At 41.2% G+C, this 20,077-nt stretch overlaps 1 protein-coding gene across 5 annotated transcripts in view; it reads right to left on the bottom strand.

Annotated features, from left to right (window-relative positions):
• Positions 1-20,077, bottom strand: part of SEMA6A (sema domain, transmembrane domain (TM), and cytoplasmic domain, (semaphorin) 6A) — a 62,046-nt gene that overhangs the window by 4,543 nt on the left and 37,426 nt on the right. For 2 of the 5 annotated variants that reach the window (XM_009700425.1, XM_009700426.1), the window contains one exon: positions 18,769-18,933. The exons of 2 other annotated variants lie outside the window; for them this stretch is intronic. In XM_009700425.1, coding sequence (XP_009698727.1) covers positions 18,769-18,933 — 165 coding nt within the window. Of the gene's footprint in view, positions 1-18,768; positions 18,934-19,641; positions 19,646-20,077 lie in introns of all 5 variants that reach the window. One more of the 5 variants, XM_009700427.1, reaches the window with a different exon arrangement.

The following is a 20,077-nucleotide window of genomic DNA, read 5'->3' as shown; positions in this document are numbered from 1 at the left end:
GGGGGGGCGGAATCTAATATGAAATAGGCTGATAATTGCATTCAATGCCAATCAACATCTCAAGACCCCAGCATCAGTAGTAACTGCCTTCACAGACTGGGATGAATAAACAAGTGTGTGATCCCAACTATGTCCCCAAAACAAGCCAGTTTGAAAGCAAACAGATACAACAGTGTTCGTGCCACTTTACAGACCGCATTGTGTGTGCTGTGCTTTTCCCTCCCCTGCCATTCTTAAAGAACAGCACAGTCACTAAGACTCAGTCCAGCATTATTCATTAGCACTCATTATTCAAAGGATATAAAATAAATGGAGAAAATAATCAGAAAACTGTACAGCCTACATTTCTGAAAGTCAAGTAAAGTATTCAGACTCCCAGCTTTGAGAAAATATCTGCTATTGTCTTAGGCTATGTATTATCTGACATCCTTCTAAGACATTATGTCCTGGAGAACTGACTGGGCTGGCTGCATAAAATGCTTTGGAACCAGACGGTAAAATATGATTGATATAAATATCACCATTTTATTTTTATCTTTAATAATAAAAAAATTATTCTAAATTAAATACTTTTACTTTTAAAATATTATATCTACAACTTTCCTGTTTGCAGTATGTTCTTTCCAAATGTGAATATACTTTGCTTATTTCATTTTTTGTGGTCTGAACTGCTCACCCATACTCTTGACTGTTTTCTGTAGTACATGGAAACATATCACCAGGGATAATAAAGAGCTATTCTTTAGAAAGGGATATTGTTGACAGAATTACCTGTATTAACATTATAGTTGGGAGAGGTCTGGTGGTAAAAATAGTATTAAAACTGAAAAAGCTTCAAAGACATAGATGAGGTTAAATATTTGCTCCTTCAAGGATCAGACCTTACATGTCACTAATGCCACAAACATGCTGACACTTAGCTATCTCCCTGAAGTCTTCCAGTTAAGTCAAGCTCTATGCCTTGCAAATCACAACTGGGTTTACGACTTCAGGGTCTTCCCACATGTGAGGTACTATTATGTCTGGCTACTAAAAGAGCCAGGCTAGTCACCCGATATCCTCCACTTTTCATGGCCATTCTGACTCCTGTAGACAACCTGATCCTTCCTCCTCCACTAACTTTCTGTAATTTCATCCCATGTCCTTTTGTCTGCATTTCCTAACATCACCATTCATTTTATCAGTCAGTATGCCCTGTACTGTAACAGTCTGGAACATGCAAAATCACCTCTTCTTACTCATCTAATGAGAGAGAAGACCTCGTATGGTATTGTATTATTCTGCTATACATAATTCATTCTTTCTTCCAGCAGAGCTCGTAGGTAAGGTACACAGTGTTGTCTGGCTGGTTAACTAAGAGGACATTAAGAAAAATGTTTCCATACCTTCAGAGTGTTTCAATTCTGAAATGAGTTAGTGTTTGGATAAATCACATGAGTAGAGTATTGATCTAGCTTGTTCACTAAAGGTAGGTGAGGAAAAAGCAAGGAGACATTAAATTTTATGTCAATAATACATATCCTTTTTTCTAAAGTTCTGCAGAATGTGAGAAGCAGACTTGTTGAATGTCTCTGGCTGAAAACAAGAGAGAAAAGACAAGACCAGAGGTGATACAATGATATACATCTGCTGTATACTAGATCATCGTAAGCAAGAAGGAGATGAAGCTTCTTCTTTTCACCAATTAACAAAAGTATTCATGAGGTTAGGACTGCACCTCTGTATCTCCTAAAAAACAAGTTAAAAAGCAAGATGTGCACAGTGCTGAAAGGATTATTGTATGAAAACGCTGATGAAGCTATTCTGGGCATATTCTGCTCCTAATTCTAACAGGAAAGAACTTCTAAGGGCAGCAATGTAATTAGGATGAAATAATCACAAAGGAATAGAGTTCGTCATTCTAAAGAATACACAGCATGACCATAACTGCATAAGAATAATGAATACCAGTACAACAGACTTCAATAAAGGAGGATAGATAAGGAAAAACATGGAGACTGAAGCATTTACTCCTGCTTCACTTCTCAACAAAAACCCCCACTCTGATCTGTGATCAGAAATGTAACAGAATCAGGGAATACGGGCCAACCACAACAGAGAAAAGAGGTATTTAGATAATGTAGATGTTTTCAAATTGTCTAAAGGAATTTGTCCCTGACTGCTTAAGGAGCTAGCCAAAGCATTTTCTAGTCACTGTGCAGGATCTTGGAGAATGCTGGATGAAGTAAGTATGAGCATCAAGAGCTCTGGAAAAGGACAAGCGTGTTACCTGCCTTTGAGATGAACCAAAGGGAGGATGTCACAAAAGACAGACCTGTCAGTGCAATTTTTAGAATGGCAATGACACTACAACGAGTCATTAAACAATTTTATGAGCATCTAAAGGATGATAAAGTAATTAACAAAATAGAAAAGCCAATGCAAATTTGCCAAGAAAAAAATTACTTTAAACCAGACAAACTTCCTTTCTTGACAGGATAAATGGCTTACTTTTTATGGGGAAACATTAAGTATGATACCCTTTGACTTCTGTAAAGTCTTTGACTTTATCTTCTTAGAAGCAAATGAAAGTGAGCTAAAACCTGCGGAAAAGCTGCAGTTGAAAAGTACTGATCAAAGGTCTACCTGGAAAGAGATCTGAATTATGGTATCTGTCTCAGGAGAAGAGCAATGAACAGGCATCTGCAGAAAAGAGACTTCAACTTTAGAGGCCCAGCAAAAGAGCTGTGTCCTTTTGGCATGTAGAGCATAAAAAGGAACAACCCATGATGAGGTCTAAATTTCTTTGTCTCACCTGTAATCAGGGACAGGGATGGCAGAACATCAAGAGGAGCCCCACAGTCACATTCCTCTAAGTCTAGGTTCTGGTGTACGCTTCGCAGTGAGCACAAACTGAAATTCCAGCTTACAACCCTCACAACTGCTTGATGAGTGAAAACAAACAGCAAATTACTTCCCAGTTTGAATAGCTTAATGTGAGCTATTGTAGTGATACAATAGTCCGGATGTTGTTCTCTTTCACAACCAAGCTGAAGACAGTGAGAATAACTTACAGGGCAGAGAGCAATACCTGGTCCCATAACTACAAGTTCCTGTGTGTGAATGACCTAGTTACCTGTCACCAAAAATAACACATTTCAGTTTGAGCACGACAGTTAGCTGTAGTGCGGAGACAAAGACACCTCTGTCCCAGAAATGATTTATGGCTGCGAAAGGTGTACCCTGGGCAAGGAGATGACCACATGCCATGTGCACCAAGAACATTCTGTGATCACCTCTGCAGGGAGCTGTCACTGTCTAGCTTTCCAAAGCTGCCTGCAACAGATGGTAAAGTAATAACCCAAAATGGTGGCATGCACAAAACTGAAAAACAGAAGTGCAAAATGAAGAATGATGTTTTGGCAGGGAAGGAAGGGAATACCTATCAGGGAATAAGGTAATATTTATGTCTAGACCACACATAGCAGTCAGGGAGCGAGTGTCATTGCTGTCTTAAACTTCACCTCTAGCTAAATGGGAATGAGCCCACTTCCATCTCCAACACCTACAAAATCACTTGAGATTTCCACAGAACAAGTCATTGTTCCAGAAAGCCGCAATGATTTCTTTAGTGTTGTTATTTAAGGGGAAAACCTTGCAGTTAATTTCATTCCTCAGTGCAAGGTTCTGTGTCTCATGTACGTCTCCCTCTGCTTAGACTTGCAAGAAACAACGGTATAGACTCATTATGAATGGAGGTTTTTATGGGCTTCAGAAGATCTTTTTTAAATACCACTGAATAGGTTTTCAACATGTGTCTCCAGGTGTTAGAACTGTGTTTACAGGCAGTTTCATGCAGTTAAAAGACTATTTCAGCCTGGAAAATCCCCGCAGGTATTAACAAACTTTCTTTCTCCTTTTTAACCAGCAACAGGAATTAAAAAAATCAGATTAATTTAGACTGGACACCCAGATTTAAAGTGATAGCAAATTAAGGAACGACCACAGTCTACCACGCATTTCTGAGATCTTATCTCACATTTTTCTTGAAGGAATAATTTCAAGGTTTGACATAAACCAACCACATGATAATCCCAATGATTTGATGTTTGCCACTCTATTGGAACTGCTTTGTTGAAACCAGTAAGTAAGCTGTTTCCTTCATCTTCCTTCTGGCTGCAAGGATTTGTTCTGCTGACTCAGTGCAATTCTACCCAGTATCCGTTTTCCTGGACTCTCAGTGTCATCAGCTAGAAAAAAACAGCTCAAACATTCATAGCTAAAGCTGCTGGCAAATGCACCTTTTTTTTTCCCCTCCCCTTGCAGTAAAGCTGTATTGTTGATTTGTAAAGGTCTGCAACTGTAAGTTTTCCATGACTGTGCTGGGAAGAGCAATCCACCTCCCCCCAGATTCCGCCCTATGGCTCTCAAAGCCAGTTGCCCAAGCTAGCAGTCTGAGATATCCAGAAAAAAAAAAGCTGATGCATGTGCTTGGAGAGAAGAATGAATGGGGTAAAGAAAAAGCCTTCAGTTATAAGAGGCCTAGGCATCACTGGAGGTATGAGGAGAAATCATACTTCAGAACTATGAAAAGAAAATCAATATATAATAGGTGCCTGAAGTAACACGTAACAAAGCCTTGAAAAGAATCTAAACAATCAGATCAGCCGTAGTAGCCACTGTCAGGGTTTTTTGGCCCTTAATCAGGCCTATTTCAGAAGCAATCCCTCCAGGATAGGTTCATCTACTGACCTCTAAGGGTGGTTTTATTTCTCCTTTCAACTGGGCCAAATTATATCACTTCTCTCCACTTTTGATGAATGACTGTTGACGTGACTCTCTATAGAAAAAAGATGGTTGTAACTTACTAAAAGAAGGGAGATCCACAGGTGGCTTTGCTCTCAATGGGAAGACAGAGAACATCCATTCTTATATTTTTTTAAGCTAGACAAATTAAGCAACAACGGTGAAAGAAACGACTCTACCATGTCCATATGAGATAACCCGTGAGTCTTGAAGTAATATTTTCAGAATGGATTTCAATTATCTGTTTTTAGTTTGATTATGAGCCTGCAATCCGATTTTTCTGCATGCCATAGTGGCCATACAAAACCTACACCATGGCCACGCTTGTGAATTTTCAGAAATTAGAAACAAGCAGTTCTTTTTTGAAAGGGATTATTATAGATGGCAATTACAAGATCTGAACCAGCAAATTCATGCTCAGACAAATCCCACCCCCACTGAAATGAAGGGGAGGCAGACCTGAAAAAGACTGGAATAGCAAGTTCTTAGAGCTTTTTTTAATTGTGTTACTTCTAAGTGTATCTCTGTAAATAAACCAGTTTATTAAGTTTGCAGGTATGGGAGAAGGTTTGAGATACACAACCACCTGGATTTATGATGAAAGTCATTACAGTCCTGAGGCCAGTCCAATGTTATTTGTCCCAGTGGCTAGGCTCAAGGCCAGCTCTTGTACTAGAAAGTGCTTGACAACCTTTTTCCCACTGGCAGGTGGTATGCAGTGGCTGATCATTTTGAACTTTCCTGATTTCAGTACGTTCCTTCACCTCTCACCCTTTCCCAGGGAGCAATGACAATTTTAGATACCTCAGTGTGATGAGGAATAAGCAGACATAGCAGGTCCTTTAAAAAAGTAAAACACAGGCATTCACAGTAGTTAAAACAAGATGTATAAAATCCAAATGTCAAGGAAAATTAATTCTTTTGTAGCTTGCCTTGGCAGAGGCAAACTTTATGCTGCTTTGCATCTTAAAACACAAGTTTCCTTTAAAGTCTGCTGCATTTCCTCTAATGATGTAAAAAAACCTCAGTGCACATTCTGAGACCTTTCTACTATGCCTGGGATGAGCTTAAACATATCCAGCTGCTTTTTATTAGTTTACTTCAGGGGATCTTTCACAGCTGGGTTAAACCAGATTTACATATGTTTGGCTGAATATGCATGATTTCAGGGCTCCAGAGAAGTTGTTGTAGCCTGCAAAGTGAATCTCTCATCTTCACAGTTACCATTTCACTGCATGGAGCTCCTCTGATGGCACAGAACAAATGCTGTATATTTTTTTTTTTCCTGCTGTGGGCATTATGTATTCTGGGCAGCCCAATGCCTTTCTGGAAGCAGTTTTTATGAACAGTGTCAAGGAAAGAGAAGCTGTCACTGAGAAATTCTGTGGCTTTTCCTCTCCTTTTTTACAGCCTGTTTTGAACTATGGCCTTTCTGCACAACAGGGAAAAGTGAAGTTTGCTGAATGTCAACATAAGCAGCTCTGCTTAGCAGGCTGAAGCTCAAAGCAGCCTTATGGAAGAATTGGGGCTAAATTTCAAACACTGCATATGACCTAAATGCAAAAATTATTTCATCAGTTCTGATCATCTTTAAAGGCACAAAAATGGAAATGCTAGTTTTGAGCTACTAGTGTGACTGAACACGTCACAGCTGAACTAACAAAGGAGCCATCTATTAAACATCCAAGGCATTTAAATAGTAAGACTGTACACTATAAATCCTATTCCCCGAGGTCCCTGGAAATTATTATTAAACTGGTGAACAACTATGTGACCAAGCCAACAATCTTTACTCAACTGGTGCACGTTGGGAATATGGCTGGATCCCACGTTAGGTTCGGTCTTACCCAGAGGAAGGGTTACACCTCTTCTGTCATAAAACCAGCACCACTGTATACTTTGTGACAGAAAGCAAACACTGTGGATTAACCCTTCATTTTTCCTACACTCATGAACATTCCAGGTGTAGTCAAAAGACCTGGACTTAAGAATTAAAACATGTCCCCATTATCAGTAAAAGACAAGACTGCTTCTTCTAAAAATATTTGCAGGGCTGGTGCTGTGGGCAAAAAATAGCTTATACATGTCTGATGTTAGCTTTATCATTTCCCTCCGTATTGCAGTTCCATAGCCTCAACTGCCTTTTAATACATTAAGTGACTGAAGAATTGTGATGAGTTTGAAACACTGGCCATAACAGTCAGCAAGACTAATTTTACCACTAGTTCTTTTTCTGTCTGTCATTACTCTTCCAATATAAGTATCAGAAGCCTTCTTTCCTCTCAGTTACATTCATGTGAATCCACAGTATCTCCAGTAACGCAAGCATGGTACTCCAGCCACATCCTGAGGTAAAAGACAGCATTTCCCTGATGAACTTCATGTCCTGGTGCTGCTATCATCTCACTCTCACTTACTTCACTTTCTGTCTCCAGTGGTGGTTTCTTTCATGCATTTTTCTGTCTGTCAAATTTGTAGTTTTCTGCATTTTTTTACCTGATTTTTTTTTTATCACCTCCACATCTTGCAGGCACTGCATGTACATTTACATTTTCATGCCGTAACTTCACTGATATTTTCTGTCTGTGCATTTTTTTAACGTGCTCAGTCATTACTGTGGCCAGTCTGCTTGCCTGGATGAGGTGAACCTGTAGCTTCACCTCAGAGGGCATACTCTGGCAGGCAGGTACCTTCCCCAGCTCCAAGAAAGCTACCCTGGGGCCAGCAGCAACCTAACCACAGTAGTGTGTGCAAACCAGTGTCTTCTCCAACGTACATTCAAAGCCCATCCAGACACCCTCTTGACCATCCAGCAGCAGGCCAGGCAGGCGTACCTGTATATTTGCTTTATCATACCTCTCACAAACAGCAGTGTTTCTGCAATGCAACAACTCCCCCAGCCTTCCACTCCGTTCTGGTACCAGATCAAATCTCTGTTTTCTGGATTTACTGTAGTGTTTGTTCATTTTCTGCTCATGCTTGCTCTTTAAGCCAGTATTTTCCACTGCTGCAGGCAAACCAGGCAGCTCACACAGCTAGTTAATGAACATGAAGGTAGGTGCTATAACAGGGAACAGGACTGCCTTTTTCATATCTGTAGACTCGTTCTCAAGATATATTTACTGATCTACAGATATACAAACTTCCATGTGAGAGGTTAAAGCATCATCTTTTTCCTAGCATTGGGACTTTAACAAATTTTATCACAATCTCTTTTCTCTCGGTGATACATATTTATTCTCTCTCCTCCTTTCTAAACACAGTGTAGGTGAGCCCAAACCTTTCAGGGAAGCACAGCTGATGTTATCAAGTTGTCTTGCCATAAGCACGTAGAGATAAACTGTATTGTCTTTCTAGGTCTTGATGCTGGATATATAAAAGTGGCAGCTGATATGATATTACTAATTTAGTCCAATGAGTGAGAAATGCACACTGAGATATACAAATCTCCCTTGGTACACAAAATTAATTGGTCTTACTGGATGAGTGCCTCAGGGCATTGCCTGTAGCCTGGTCATATTTAGACAAAAAGCATACAAAGTGCTGCAGAACTGTAAGACCTCTTCAACACACTGAATAGAGACTAGTGTTTTGCAGAGATAAAGCTGAATGCTATCTGCAAAAAACCCCACACTCTTTATGTTCTTTATTATGAGCCGTGATTGCCCAAACCTCTGGGAAGGCTCTGTGGTGAATGCAAGAGGTTCAGTGGGGAGAGCAGGCCGAAGGGACAGAGGGCACTCCTGCTCTGTGCCCTCCTCTGAGAGCCTCTGATTGGGACTCATTCAGCAATGAATACACATGGAGAATTGTTGAACTGTTTGATCGGAGCTATAAGCTGGTGGCAGGAATTAAATTTCTCCAGTGCTGACCACAGGCTCAAGGAAACTGCCAACGGCCTTTTCTGCACCACATGACAAGACCACTTCTGTTAGCTTCTTTAAAAACAAGTGGTACCCACCATTATGGCTTCTGTCTCACCCTGCTTGCTTCCAAACAGGAAATCAGTGTAGTTTTCTGATTTAAAGAATAAGGAAACACCTGGAAAATATGTGCTTCTCAAAAGACTTTTGGAAATATTTTAATGAAGGCTTCGGTGCGCTGCTGTTCAGGAGGTGTTTCTGTGCACATTTAAATTCCCTGTCTGTGCTGGTACTGTTTGTGTTTAGTAATTGCAGATCTCGCAGGCTCTCCAAAAAACCCCCTGTTTTTTTCTACAAGAATATGATAGTGAGTAAGAGTAGCTTTGTAGGGCTTTAAAAATGTGCCTGTTTCCCCCACTTTTCTTAACAGCCATTCTTCTATTTTCGATCACAATTGTGGGTAAGATGGGATACAGCATGAACAAGATGGCATATTATTGACAGCATGCAGCTGGTGTTATTTTCCAATTAAAAAAATTCTTGTTGGGCATATGAAAGAACTGTCTAGTTTATGCCCAATTGTGAAAATGCTATCAAGATGCACCTTCACCTGAGATTTTATTTCACAGAAGATAGCAATCTTTGGTTGCTGATGAGAGAACCACAGTTTAATATTCAGGGCTAACCACTTTGGTAGATGTGGGAGGCTGGAACTGGTCTGGAGGCTATCCACTGCGACTCACTATTTCAGAGTATTACAAGTCTACTTCCCAGTCAACACAAAGTTGGTGATGAATGTGCTGTTAGCCATTTCTAGATGTCTGCTGTATTGTATGGCTGTGCCAGAAATGCCTCTTAATGCTTCCTGAGCAACTTCTCTATAAACTGCCCTAAGCTCTTGTAATGCCAATGGAGCTGTTAAAATCTACTCCAGCAGGCACCCTGACTTATTCTGATCTGCTGGGGCTGGGAGAGTGGTCAGGCTATCAGCTGGTGGTTAAAGTGCTTATCAGTCACACCACCAATGCTCAGTGTACACAGAGTTGTCTGAGTATTTAGTTGCCTAACTGTGACAAGTCTCTTCTGGGTATGAGGGACTGAGATTTATCAAAAACTTACAGCTTGGCCAATGAAACTCTTCTTTCCCTCATGGGGATATCAGGATGCACATTTTTGATATAATGGTAAATTTGCCCTATCTGCTTCAAAACTTCTCAATAAAATGCCCTCAAGACCATTTTTTTTGTAACATGATAATAACAACATATTTTTTCCTATCCTCTTTCTCTGCTACTGGCACAGAAAATCTTAGAACACATGACTAAAATCTAGGAAAAGTCACAGCAACAGTAATCGGATATCAGAGACTATATTGCCTCACTAAATGACTATTAAAGAGCTCGAAGTAACACCTGCTTAAACACCTGACTAAGCTAAGGATATTCATAGGAATGACTGCCTTCCAAATGCAACAACATTTGTTATCTGTATTTAAGGTTCAATAAAATTAACATGGCAAAATCTAAATAATGCCCTCTCCAGGTTTTCTTTTTTTAATTAACTGCATGCTGTTAATCACTAAGCACCAGCCCATGCTGACATAAAGAATTAAGCTCGCCTTTTTTACAGTCTTAAAGAAAACTAAGAAAAAAAAGGAAAAAGAGTCAGTCAGGATCCTTCCTACATACCGAAACGGATGTTGATACCATTCACAAAAAGGTTATCTATATGAGAAGAATGTAGGTGGTGTTTTGTATAGAGGCATGTAATTAAATAGTTCACAGATCGTATTAAAAGTGCTCTGAACCATGACTGTCAATGTTTAGGTCATTGTAAAATTACTACAGGACATCTTACTTATCAATTAATACAATTATTGAAACTAGTCACATCCTAGATGAGAAAAATGAATTTTTCAAGTATCTTTAACAGCATATTGACATTTTAATTGTACACTGGCATTAACCTAAGACCAAAAGGTGCTCTAAGTGTCTTTCAGCTACTAGATTTTCTGCTTTTAAATCCTTTCGAATTTCAGAGAAGTTTTAGAAGTCTCTTATTTAAAGGGCTAGGTTGCCCTCCCAATTCAGCATCTTTGTACGGCATGATGTCTCTCTCTACTCAATATAAACACCACAAAAATGAAACTGGGTGTTACTTAACATCCTGTCCACCAATTATGCTTTGCTATTTCCAGACAGACTAGTGGCCCTGTGGGGCCAGCATACCCTACAGCGAATTCCCAGCTCTTGATAAATATGTCAGTGCTACAAGGGTCAAACAAGAGCACGAGGCAGCCTGTGTTCCTCCACCGAGCTGTCCTCACCAGGTGACTGTGGATGAATGCAGCTGGGGATCTAGACCATCACACAACAGCTCTAATGCCCTGAACCCTGAGCAGCTGCCTTGACAAATTAGACGCAGCCTCTTTTACTGAAAAAGCAGATCGAGGTCCTGGGGCAATGACAGTTTTTCCCTGTTTCAGTAAAACAAGCTTCTACTGCTCATTGCAGCCTGGAAATGGATAGCCTGACTTTAAATCTATGCAGGAGGACAATTACAGGTCAAGGATACCTGCTGTTTCCTGCAGCCACATCTGACATTTGATGAGCTCTATTTTAAACTTCACCCTTGCTTTACTTTTAAGATCCAGTAATATGGGGATAGAAAAGCTCCGTTGATAGTTTTCATTACAAGGGGTTGCACATCGACACAACCTCATCTATTACCAATGATGTCTTTTTTTGGCTACTAAAGAGCAAATGGTTCTAATCTTGCTACTCACGTTTCTACTTCTGCTAGTTGAACCTGAAATCCGTACTGTTAGTGAAATGTAGAAACATTTTGATTTCTGAAAATTTTAAGTTAGTGCCAGTGCTGAAGTATAGGCATTTCTACAGCTGTGGCACGGGCAGTTAGTGTGTTTCGGAATACACCCTCTCCATTATTTTGATCTCCTCATCCTTGCCTATCTTTTGCAGTGAAAACTCTTCCTCTCTTTACACTTTCAGAAGGTTACTACAGGAAACGTGTAACTAAATGACCTGGGGCTTTTTTACGTAAGGTTTGAAATAAAGACTCAGCCACAGACAAGACTCACTAAATCACTGCCCTGTATTCTATTACAATCCCCATGTTTGATTAAAATTGGCTTAAGGATGTGGCTCTGCCCAGGGACTAAGTTTATGTCATCTTTTCTGCATTCTCTTTCTCCTATCTCTTTGCTCTTGTTCTCACAGAAACTTACAAAAACATAATGAAGACAAGTTTGAAGAAAGTCTGTTGTCAGAAACAACCTTCCAGCATTCTCCTTTCATCAAGTTTATATTCAATTTTCATTTTATTAATTAGCATCTAGCATCCAGTTTTCTACTGCCACTGTTTGAACTTCAGGATGCAATCTGAGATGATTAGCTGTCTCTAGCCCTGGGAGCAGACAGCTTGTACATGCAAGACAGAATAGAGGAAGGATCAGTGTCATTCCTTTGGACAAGTCTGGTGTGTTCCCTTAATCCTGACTACATAGCCCTCTGGTGCATGTCACAGGATACCAGCAACTCCAGCATGGTGAGCTCATCAATCTTCTGGCAAGTTTGCTTGTTATTAGCCTGGTATGGTGACACAGATATCTGGCCATTAAAAATTCTGCTGAGAAACTTGGTCCCATTTAACTTGTAACAATGGCTTTCTGGTATTTATCTGATACAGAGCTAAAATGGCCCTCCACAGCAGGTATGAGGTGATTAGCCTCTAAGACATTCAGTTCCTGGATGAGTTGCTCATTAGAGCCATTCTAGACAAATACAGGTTGGTTGGTTGGCTTGTTTGTTTAAAAAAAATTTTTTTTTTAGTATTTCACACAAGCAGCTAGTAGATGTGGCAACATAAATAATCCCTCCCCCTAGAAACAGGGATGTTTACAGTAAACTGATGCTAATTTACCTAAGAACATTTCAGAAAAAAAATCTACAGAGCTTTGTTTAGCATAGACTCATCCAACCAGCCTCTGTTTAAATCGTAATGGGAAAAGTAAGTAGGTTTTAATCTAGATGTGGATCTATAAAAGTTTAAATGGACTAAATCCTGTGTCATCTTGTCTTGTGTAGGTGAAATGCCTTTGTGAAGCACTACAGCTCCAAGTAACTGCGTCTCTCACTTCAAATCTCAGCCAGATGCTACAGAATCATAGACATAATCAGGGTAAATTCTTTACTCCCTTTCTCACAGCACTCTATTATCAGACTGTAGGCAAAAGGCCTAAAAGTATAGCAAGTGAAGGATCTGGTCCGATTCAATCTTCTTTGTTTCCTCAGCACTTGAAATTGCTAGTAAACTGCAAAGTACTCGCAATCTGCTTTATGTTTGTGCATACAATGAGACACAGGAAAGAATAGCAATGTTTGCGTAGCTTCCTCCCAGGCACACATGCTTTGAGTTGACATCTCTTCCCAAGCCCCATCCAGGCAGAACTGACTATGGTGCAACTCCTTCTCCCATTAACCTAACAGGTTTTTTTAAGATCAGTCAGTTCCTTCTGACAGTGCCAGGATGATGATATGGATCAAATACATAGTATTTGCTTCATCTTGAAAATCCAAGGCGTCCCCCTCAGACCTGCAAACACTGACTCAAAATACAAGTTTTGACAAATTTTGTGTCACTTTCAATCCTCTTCTGCATTATTACAGAATGCCAGGAAGATAATAACAACTTCACCCTGCTTTGAATCTTTTAGATCCTTGCACGTATTAGCACAGAACAATATTTTTGTGTAAAAACATTCTCTGCAAATGTACTTCCTGGTGCAAAACTCAGCCCTCCCATGATGAACACCAGTTGTTTAATTTATGCAAAAAAGAGTCTGAAGCTTTGCTTTGCCACAGATTTCTTTTTCCTCTTGTTTCATGTCTACTTGTAAAGTATCTTGTTAAATCAGCACTTTACATTCTTTATCATAACTGTACCTGAAGTTTCATATAATTCTGTCTCACTGCAGCAGAATCTGCCTGAACATTTGCAGACTCTCCGGAGACAAGCATTGTCAGCACTTGGCAAATCTTTCAAGTAGCGATAATCACAGTAAAATTTAGTAACACTGCCACTTGTGTACAATATGAAATATCTTCTGGAGTCAGGTTTTGAAATGAACACCCCTTGGGCTCCACAATAGCACAGCCCTCTCTAAATAGAGGAGTTGACTGTTGCTAATGATGCCTAATTCTGCACCAGAGGAAAGGCTGCAGTTATTAATAATAATAATATAGATTCTACAATCTATCAAATAATAGGTGCGACCAGATACTGTATCTACAGGAGCGTTCCTGACATCCAAATACACTACTTAACTCTTGTAAACTGTGTCTATTACATCCTGCTTCTAATCAGCTTTTTACCATTGTTACACGGATATCAACAAAAGGCTTGTTAAGGAAACCTCATAATCTTCACTTAATGAGCGTTGAGACAAGTAAGAATACAAACATAAGAATACAAACATTAAACCTGCTAACTGCAACACTACACTTCCGTCATTCAGTGCCCAGCTCAGTCACACCCACCTGACTGCTGTGGAGAAGAAGCTGTAGCAGAACCATGAAATCGTAAGCTGAACTTCCAACCAATTTATCAAAATCGTGATTAAAAGGTAGGCTCCAGGCATTTAGGGAGCAAGTGAGAAAACTGAGCAGTCGGCTGCATTTGTGCTAACGAAGCCAGGACTTGGAAAGCATGAGGCTTTTCTGAAGGGAGGCAGGAAGGACAGGAGGCAGCAGAGATGGGCAGCAGGGTAACAAGGGGTAAGGCCAGCTACTCCTGAAGAAAATCACTTTGTTTTCTTCACGTAGGCCTCTCTACGAGCAGTACGTGTCTAGTCCCCCGCTTTGTTAGTAGGACGACTACAGAGAGACACAGTGCGACGGCACTACTGGGGTGTAGAGGGTAAAGCCTTGGAGCACTCCACAGGAGGAGCGTCACGACTGTGGAGGGAGGGAGACCAAGTACAATGGCAGCAGGGGGGAAGGTTAGACCGCGAGGTTAGGGGAACTGTTTCAACAAAGGTGAGAAACACACAATTAAATTAACGCTAAAACACAGCAAGAAAGGAAACAAAATGTAAACATACTCTAGAACATGTTTTTTTTCTTTTTCCTTTTGTTTTTTTTTTTACCCCTGGGGAAGAGACAGAGGAGAAGAGGAAAGAGGGGTGCAGGGTGCAGTTTGCCCAATCAGAGCTGATTTTTTTGGGTTTTTTTTTTTTGTTTTGTTTGTTTGTTCTGCAATAGGAAGGGCAGATTCCTTAGTGGCCAAAATGAAAACGCCAGCAGGATGGCAACGCATAGTTCCCACTCTATGGGTTGCACTACATATTTTCATCTTGGCAAGCAATGTGATGTAGCTCAGAAACAAAAATCCAAGAGTATATTTAGCTACTAAAGCTGTGGCACACAAATGTCACATTCCCATGAGTCAACCCTTTTAAAGAACCCCCTCTTCACGCCCCCACAGATATTCCCCAAGATGCCTGCACTGAATTTAAAGTGAAGCATATGGATGGATGTGACATCATCAAAGCACCCGTGTAACAGAAAAGAAAGCAGCAAGTAGATTCTGTACAATTAGTACAATCAGTGAGAAGCCATTTGTGAGAACAGGAAAAGAAAGAAAACACTGTCCAAAGGATTAGACACAACCAATGAAGAATAGCACAAAGCACCTTACAAAACAAAGAGTAAATGTTAAAAAAAAAAAACAGAATTTTTTTTTCTTTGTGAATGTGTGAAAGTAAAAGAAATCATGGCAAAAGTAAAAACAAAATCTTGATAAAAGGATAGTAAGCGTAACATTTTCTGATTTAATTTTGTGCAAGAACTCTTTCCTTTGCCCTTTTAAAACAACAAATCAATAGCAATTTTGGAGCCAACTGGCTCTGACTGGGCAAGGCAAGGAGTAACAACACACAAGTAGATGGTAATGGTAAACAACCATGCGGTCACCTCTGCCGCCATTGTTTTGATTGCGTGTAGACTGTTTCCAGCTTTGTCAATATTCATAATTAGGCACCAAAGAATGCATGATATTTAAATGACCCTGTCAAGTGCTAATAAGACTCTTTGGTAACCATCACTCCCTGGAGAGGGAACTATTGAATGTAAGCCACCTCATCAGTCAGTGAATTGAAGCGAAAATGATTAGAATCTAACAGCTATACATTTATTAATATTTTCACTGCATGCTCTTCTGAAAGCTGCTACTGGCATACAAGATGCTTTTAAGAGCTAGCTTTCCATCTATTAAGCATTGCTTTGCAAAAGATTTGTGAAGTAGGGACCCACACATAACAAACAGTGCCATTAAAATACACACACATCTCTGCATTCCTCTGGGTACATAAATGGCCAGATCTTCCACTATCGACGGTTTCTGATGCCACTCCTCTGTCTGATGCCAGCAGAAGAGCTGGGTTCAAGGATCTGATCTCCTCCCTTCCTTCCTTCCTTCTTTCCTTCCTTCTTCCTTCCTTCCTTCCTTCCTTCCCTCCTCATCACATCTGCTTAACGACATCCCCTCCTCCCAGGCTTGAGGAGAGAAAGATACCACTTACTTTCAGAAGAGGGAACACTAGATTTTCTAAGAAACATCCTCTTATCTCAAGCATTTTGAATACCAGGTGTTACTAACAGACTGGTCAGAAAAAGAAAAAAGCCTTGTTTCTTGGCTGTCAGCATTATCACTGATTTATTGCTGAGAGGAAAGAGAAGTGCTAGGTAAATCACATGCCATCTTTAGAAGGGCATGCAGGTTTATCTGCCTTGCCTCCTCTATATTCGTGATACCCAGAAATCACTTTTTCTGAATTGCCCTTCTACAGCTGAAGAGCAAGGGCTGAGGAATTCAAAAAATGAGGATGATATTTCAAACTGAGCTTAAGTAGGGATTAGGAATCTGAGCTTTCACCTTCAGCACCCTCAGTCCCTTGCACCCTAAATTACAGTTTTGAGTTTGATTATTGCAGCTGCCTGAAATTCTTCCTCTGCTGAGGCTCAGCAGGCCACAACTCTTCAGGGTGCAGAGGAGCTCTGTGCTTAACTCACATGTAAACCTGATCAGGTTCTAGAAATTCACTTTTTTTGCTTTATATTTGCAGTTATTTTCCCAGAATTCCTACAGGATCAAGCTCTGAAAAACATTGTTCAAACAGGGGCCACTTCTAAAACCCAGTTGAAGGAAGAAGAGCAAATGGCTATTTTTCCCTTTTTGATAGGAAAAACTAATTGCTGGGAGGCGGGAGACAAGTTCGCATCCTCTGCCTGAGGGAATTAAAATCTTCATAGTCCATTTCCTGCCATCAAGCCTAAAAGCCAAGGCTACTAGATTAACGTTTGCCATGGCATCTCAAGAAATTTTACTACATCTTCTGCCTAGTTTGACTGGCCTCCTCAGCTGGAAAAGCACTTCAGGCTTTGTCTCTGCTGAGCCAGCCAGGTAACACCCATTGCCTTCATGGTGAGGAACCTGGGGAGGCAATCTTGGGGAGTTCAGTGAGAAATCCAGGATACCCCAGGACTGTGGGAGGCACTGTGTATCTGGGACTGTTGTGAATAATAGGCACTGAGTTCGCAGTCTGGGTCCAGACTGTCACCGGCTGTTTGTGCAGCTCTGCGGAGGACTGTTCTGCAACATTAACATGCTCATCACCCCCTCCTGAAAGTCTCCACAGTCAATGCAGAGAATTCAAGAGTCACTGGGTCAGATGGAGGGGAAGGAATACAATTTAGAAACCTACTAGTTTGGGCAGAAAACGCAAAGCAGTAGGTCTGGCATGCCAGTAGCTTCTCCAGGAACAGCTGATGCTTTTGTCTAATGAGTTTTTCATGTAAAATGCATGACCAATAGAGACTGGAATCCACATTTCAATTAATATTTTAAGTGTTTTGTATCAAGTATTCACAGCAGAAAGGACTGCAGCTCATGTGTGTTCTTGCCCCTGGTGAGTGCCCTAACCACTCAGCAAGTGAGTTTTGCTCATACCCATCCTCCTTCTGGCCCACTGAGTACTTAATTAGTCCATACAGAGCGAAACATCTTCAACAGAGAAGAGATTGAAAGAAGCTATCTAAGAATACCCTGGAGAAGAATAACAACGACTAAGATCTCTCTACACAGTGGAGCTATTTGAACCTAAGTAAGTCCTGTATTTACAAAGGAACCATTTTAACCTCTTTGAGACACAGATTAAAAGGAGCTGGGAGAACGATGGAGGGCCAAGATGGAATGAGGGGGCACCACCATCCTTACATAGGAGAAAAGCTTCTTCTCTAAGCACATTCAAATGGCAAATTTAGGCAATTCTCTGCCTAATTCTCTGTATGTATAGCAAAGGGGTACTGGAGGCCAAAGGACAGGGCTGTCACTTCGATTAGACCCAAGTGTGCTTCAGCACAGGACAGAACACTGTGAAATGACACCTAGATCCCAACCTTTTGGTGTTTTAAAAATGCAACACAGCGTCTCTCCCCACCAGCAGTCATGTCCACATCTTTTAAAATACACTAATGACCTCCTAGGCCCCCACTCTCAAAGGTATTTGACGCTCAGGTCTCACTGAAGACTGCTGGACTTAGGCCTAGTGGCTAGGACTACTGTCAGTTTTACTTCAGTAGTTAAACTAGAGCCGACCTTCAGCATGTCTGTCTGTCGTCAAGAGATGGAAATAACGTGAAATTAACTGAGATCTGCTGTGCTGCCCTGGGAATTCAGACAAAAAGGCAATATAAAAGTGTGCCCTTAAGAACAATGGGAAGCCGCGGATCTTCCTCTGCCAGGGAATAGGGCAGATCAAGTTTAAAGAGAGCTAAATCCCCACTGTTTCCCTCCTTCCCATACACATGCACAACACACTCTGCAAAGGTATACACTTCTGTTTGTTTTGTGTGGTTTCCTCAGGCAGTGAATTATCTAGGACTGAGTCTGAGACTGACTGTTTAGTTTCAGGCTTTGTGATAAGCTTTTAATTATAGCACAGGAGTTTCATTACATGTTACTCCAAGCCAGCTGGAAGCAGTTACACTTCAGTCCTCCCCCCCTCCCTCCTCACCACAGGACATCATTTCCAAGGCCTTACCCTTCTTGTCTTGATGATTATGGGATGAAACTGCCACATATGGATCTGTATTTTCAGATGAACCAAGCGGATCCTTCCAATCCAGCATGCGTCCCCTAGCATCATAACCCTGTCGAGCGCGAGAGTCGGAAGTGGTGGTGCTTGGGACTAGGGAACTGGAGTGTCCTGTTTACATTATAAATACAGGTAGGGAAGACAAGTCTCATTAGTCACTTACCACGCTACCTCCCCACGCTCAGGAACACACGCACTGCTTTGCTTCTGTGATGGGCGAACGTCTTGTCTTAGGCTGAGCAATGTTTCCAAAGTTCTTCAAAGCAAGGCCCCAAGGAAACAGGGCATTTGAACACTCCAGATCAGGGTGATAAGAGGTGTGTGCATGCCCTGGGCTGCCGCTGAGCTGGCAGTTGTGTGCTTTTACTCAACAATTAAAGGCATGTGGAAGACGGTGAGCACACTTTATCCGAGTCAGGCATTCTAGATTCAGTATACGTGCTTGACCAACACTGAAGTGTTGGCCCATGCTGTCTGGTACTGGCTTAGTTAAAAACCAATTTTAAAACCAATATAAAATGGAACAACTTCTAATACGGCTGAAACTGAAGGGGAATGCCAGAAGAGCTACAAACGATGACATCAGTGGCTCTCTGCCCTGTGCCCCCAGGGGAATGAAGGACTGCCCAGCACCGGCATGCTCGCACTGGGGCATCGCTATCCAGATGGGAAATGTGCAGGACCCGTCAGCCGCTTGCACTTGCTTGGACCCTCATCATTGGTCGTGTCTGAGCTGACGGTCAAAACGGCTCTGAGATAAGCATGAAACCAAACATAATTTCTGCTCAGAGTGACAGTGACGACAATGCCTAACTACACGGATCTGCCCAAGAACCCGTGACTCCAGTAGCTGCCGGACATAGGTCTTGCATGCCTTTTTTTCCATTACAACTACTCTAGACACTGCTACTGTTGTCCTGAATAAGACTGATGAGCTCCTTGCCTACCAAATACACCTCAACAAACAGCATGTTCACAGGACATGCCCTGCTGGAAACACTGCACAATTTTAACAGCTGTTCGGCTGGGGCAGAGATGTGTATGTCATTTGCAGCTAGATTCTGAGAAGTATGTCAGCACCCAAAATGCTCGGAGTGCTTGGAGTCTACTGTCTCTGAAACATGGCTCCAACCTGGACTTCCCAGTGGCTCAGGCTCCTCCATTGCTGCTGGGGAGAGGACGCCAAAACTCCATCCACATCACAACATTTTGCTCTCAAAACCACACATCTCTGAAAGTTCACTTTCAGCACATG

Source organism: Cariama cristata, unplaced genomic scaffold, assembly GCF_000690535.1.
Source record: "Cariama cristata isolate BGI_N322 unplaced genomic scaffold, ASM69053v1 scaffold15185, whole genome shotgun sequence".
Lineage (NCBI taxonomy): Eukaryota > Metazoa > Chordata > Aves > Cariamiformes > Cariamidae > Cariama > Cariama cristata.
Note: the sequence above shows the minus strand (reverse complement) of the source record. Positions and strands in the feature narration are given on the sequence as shown.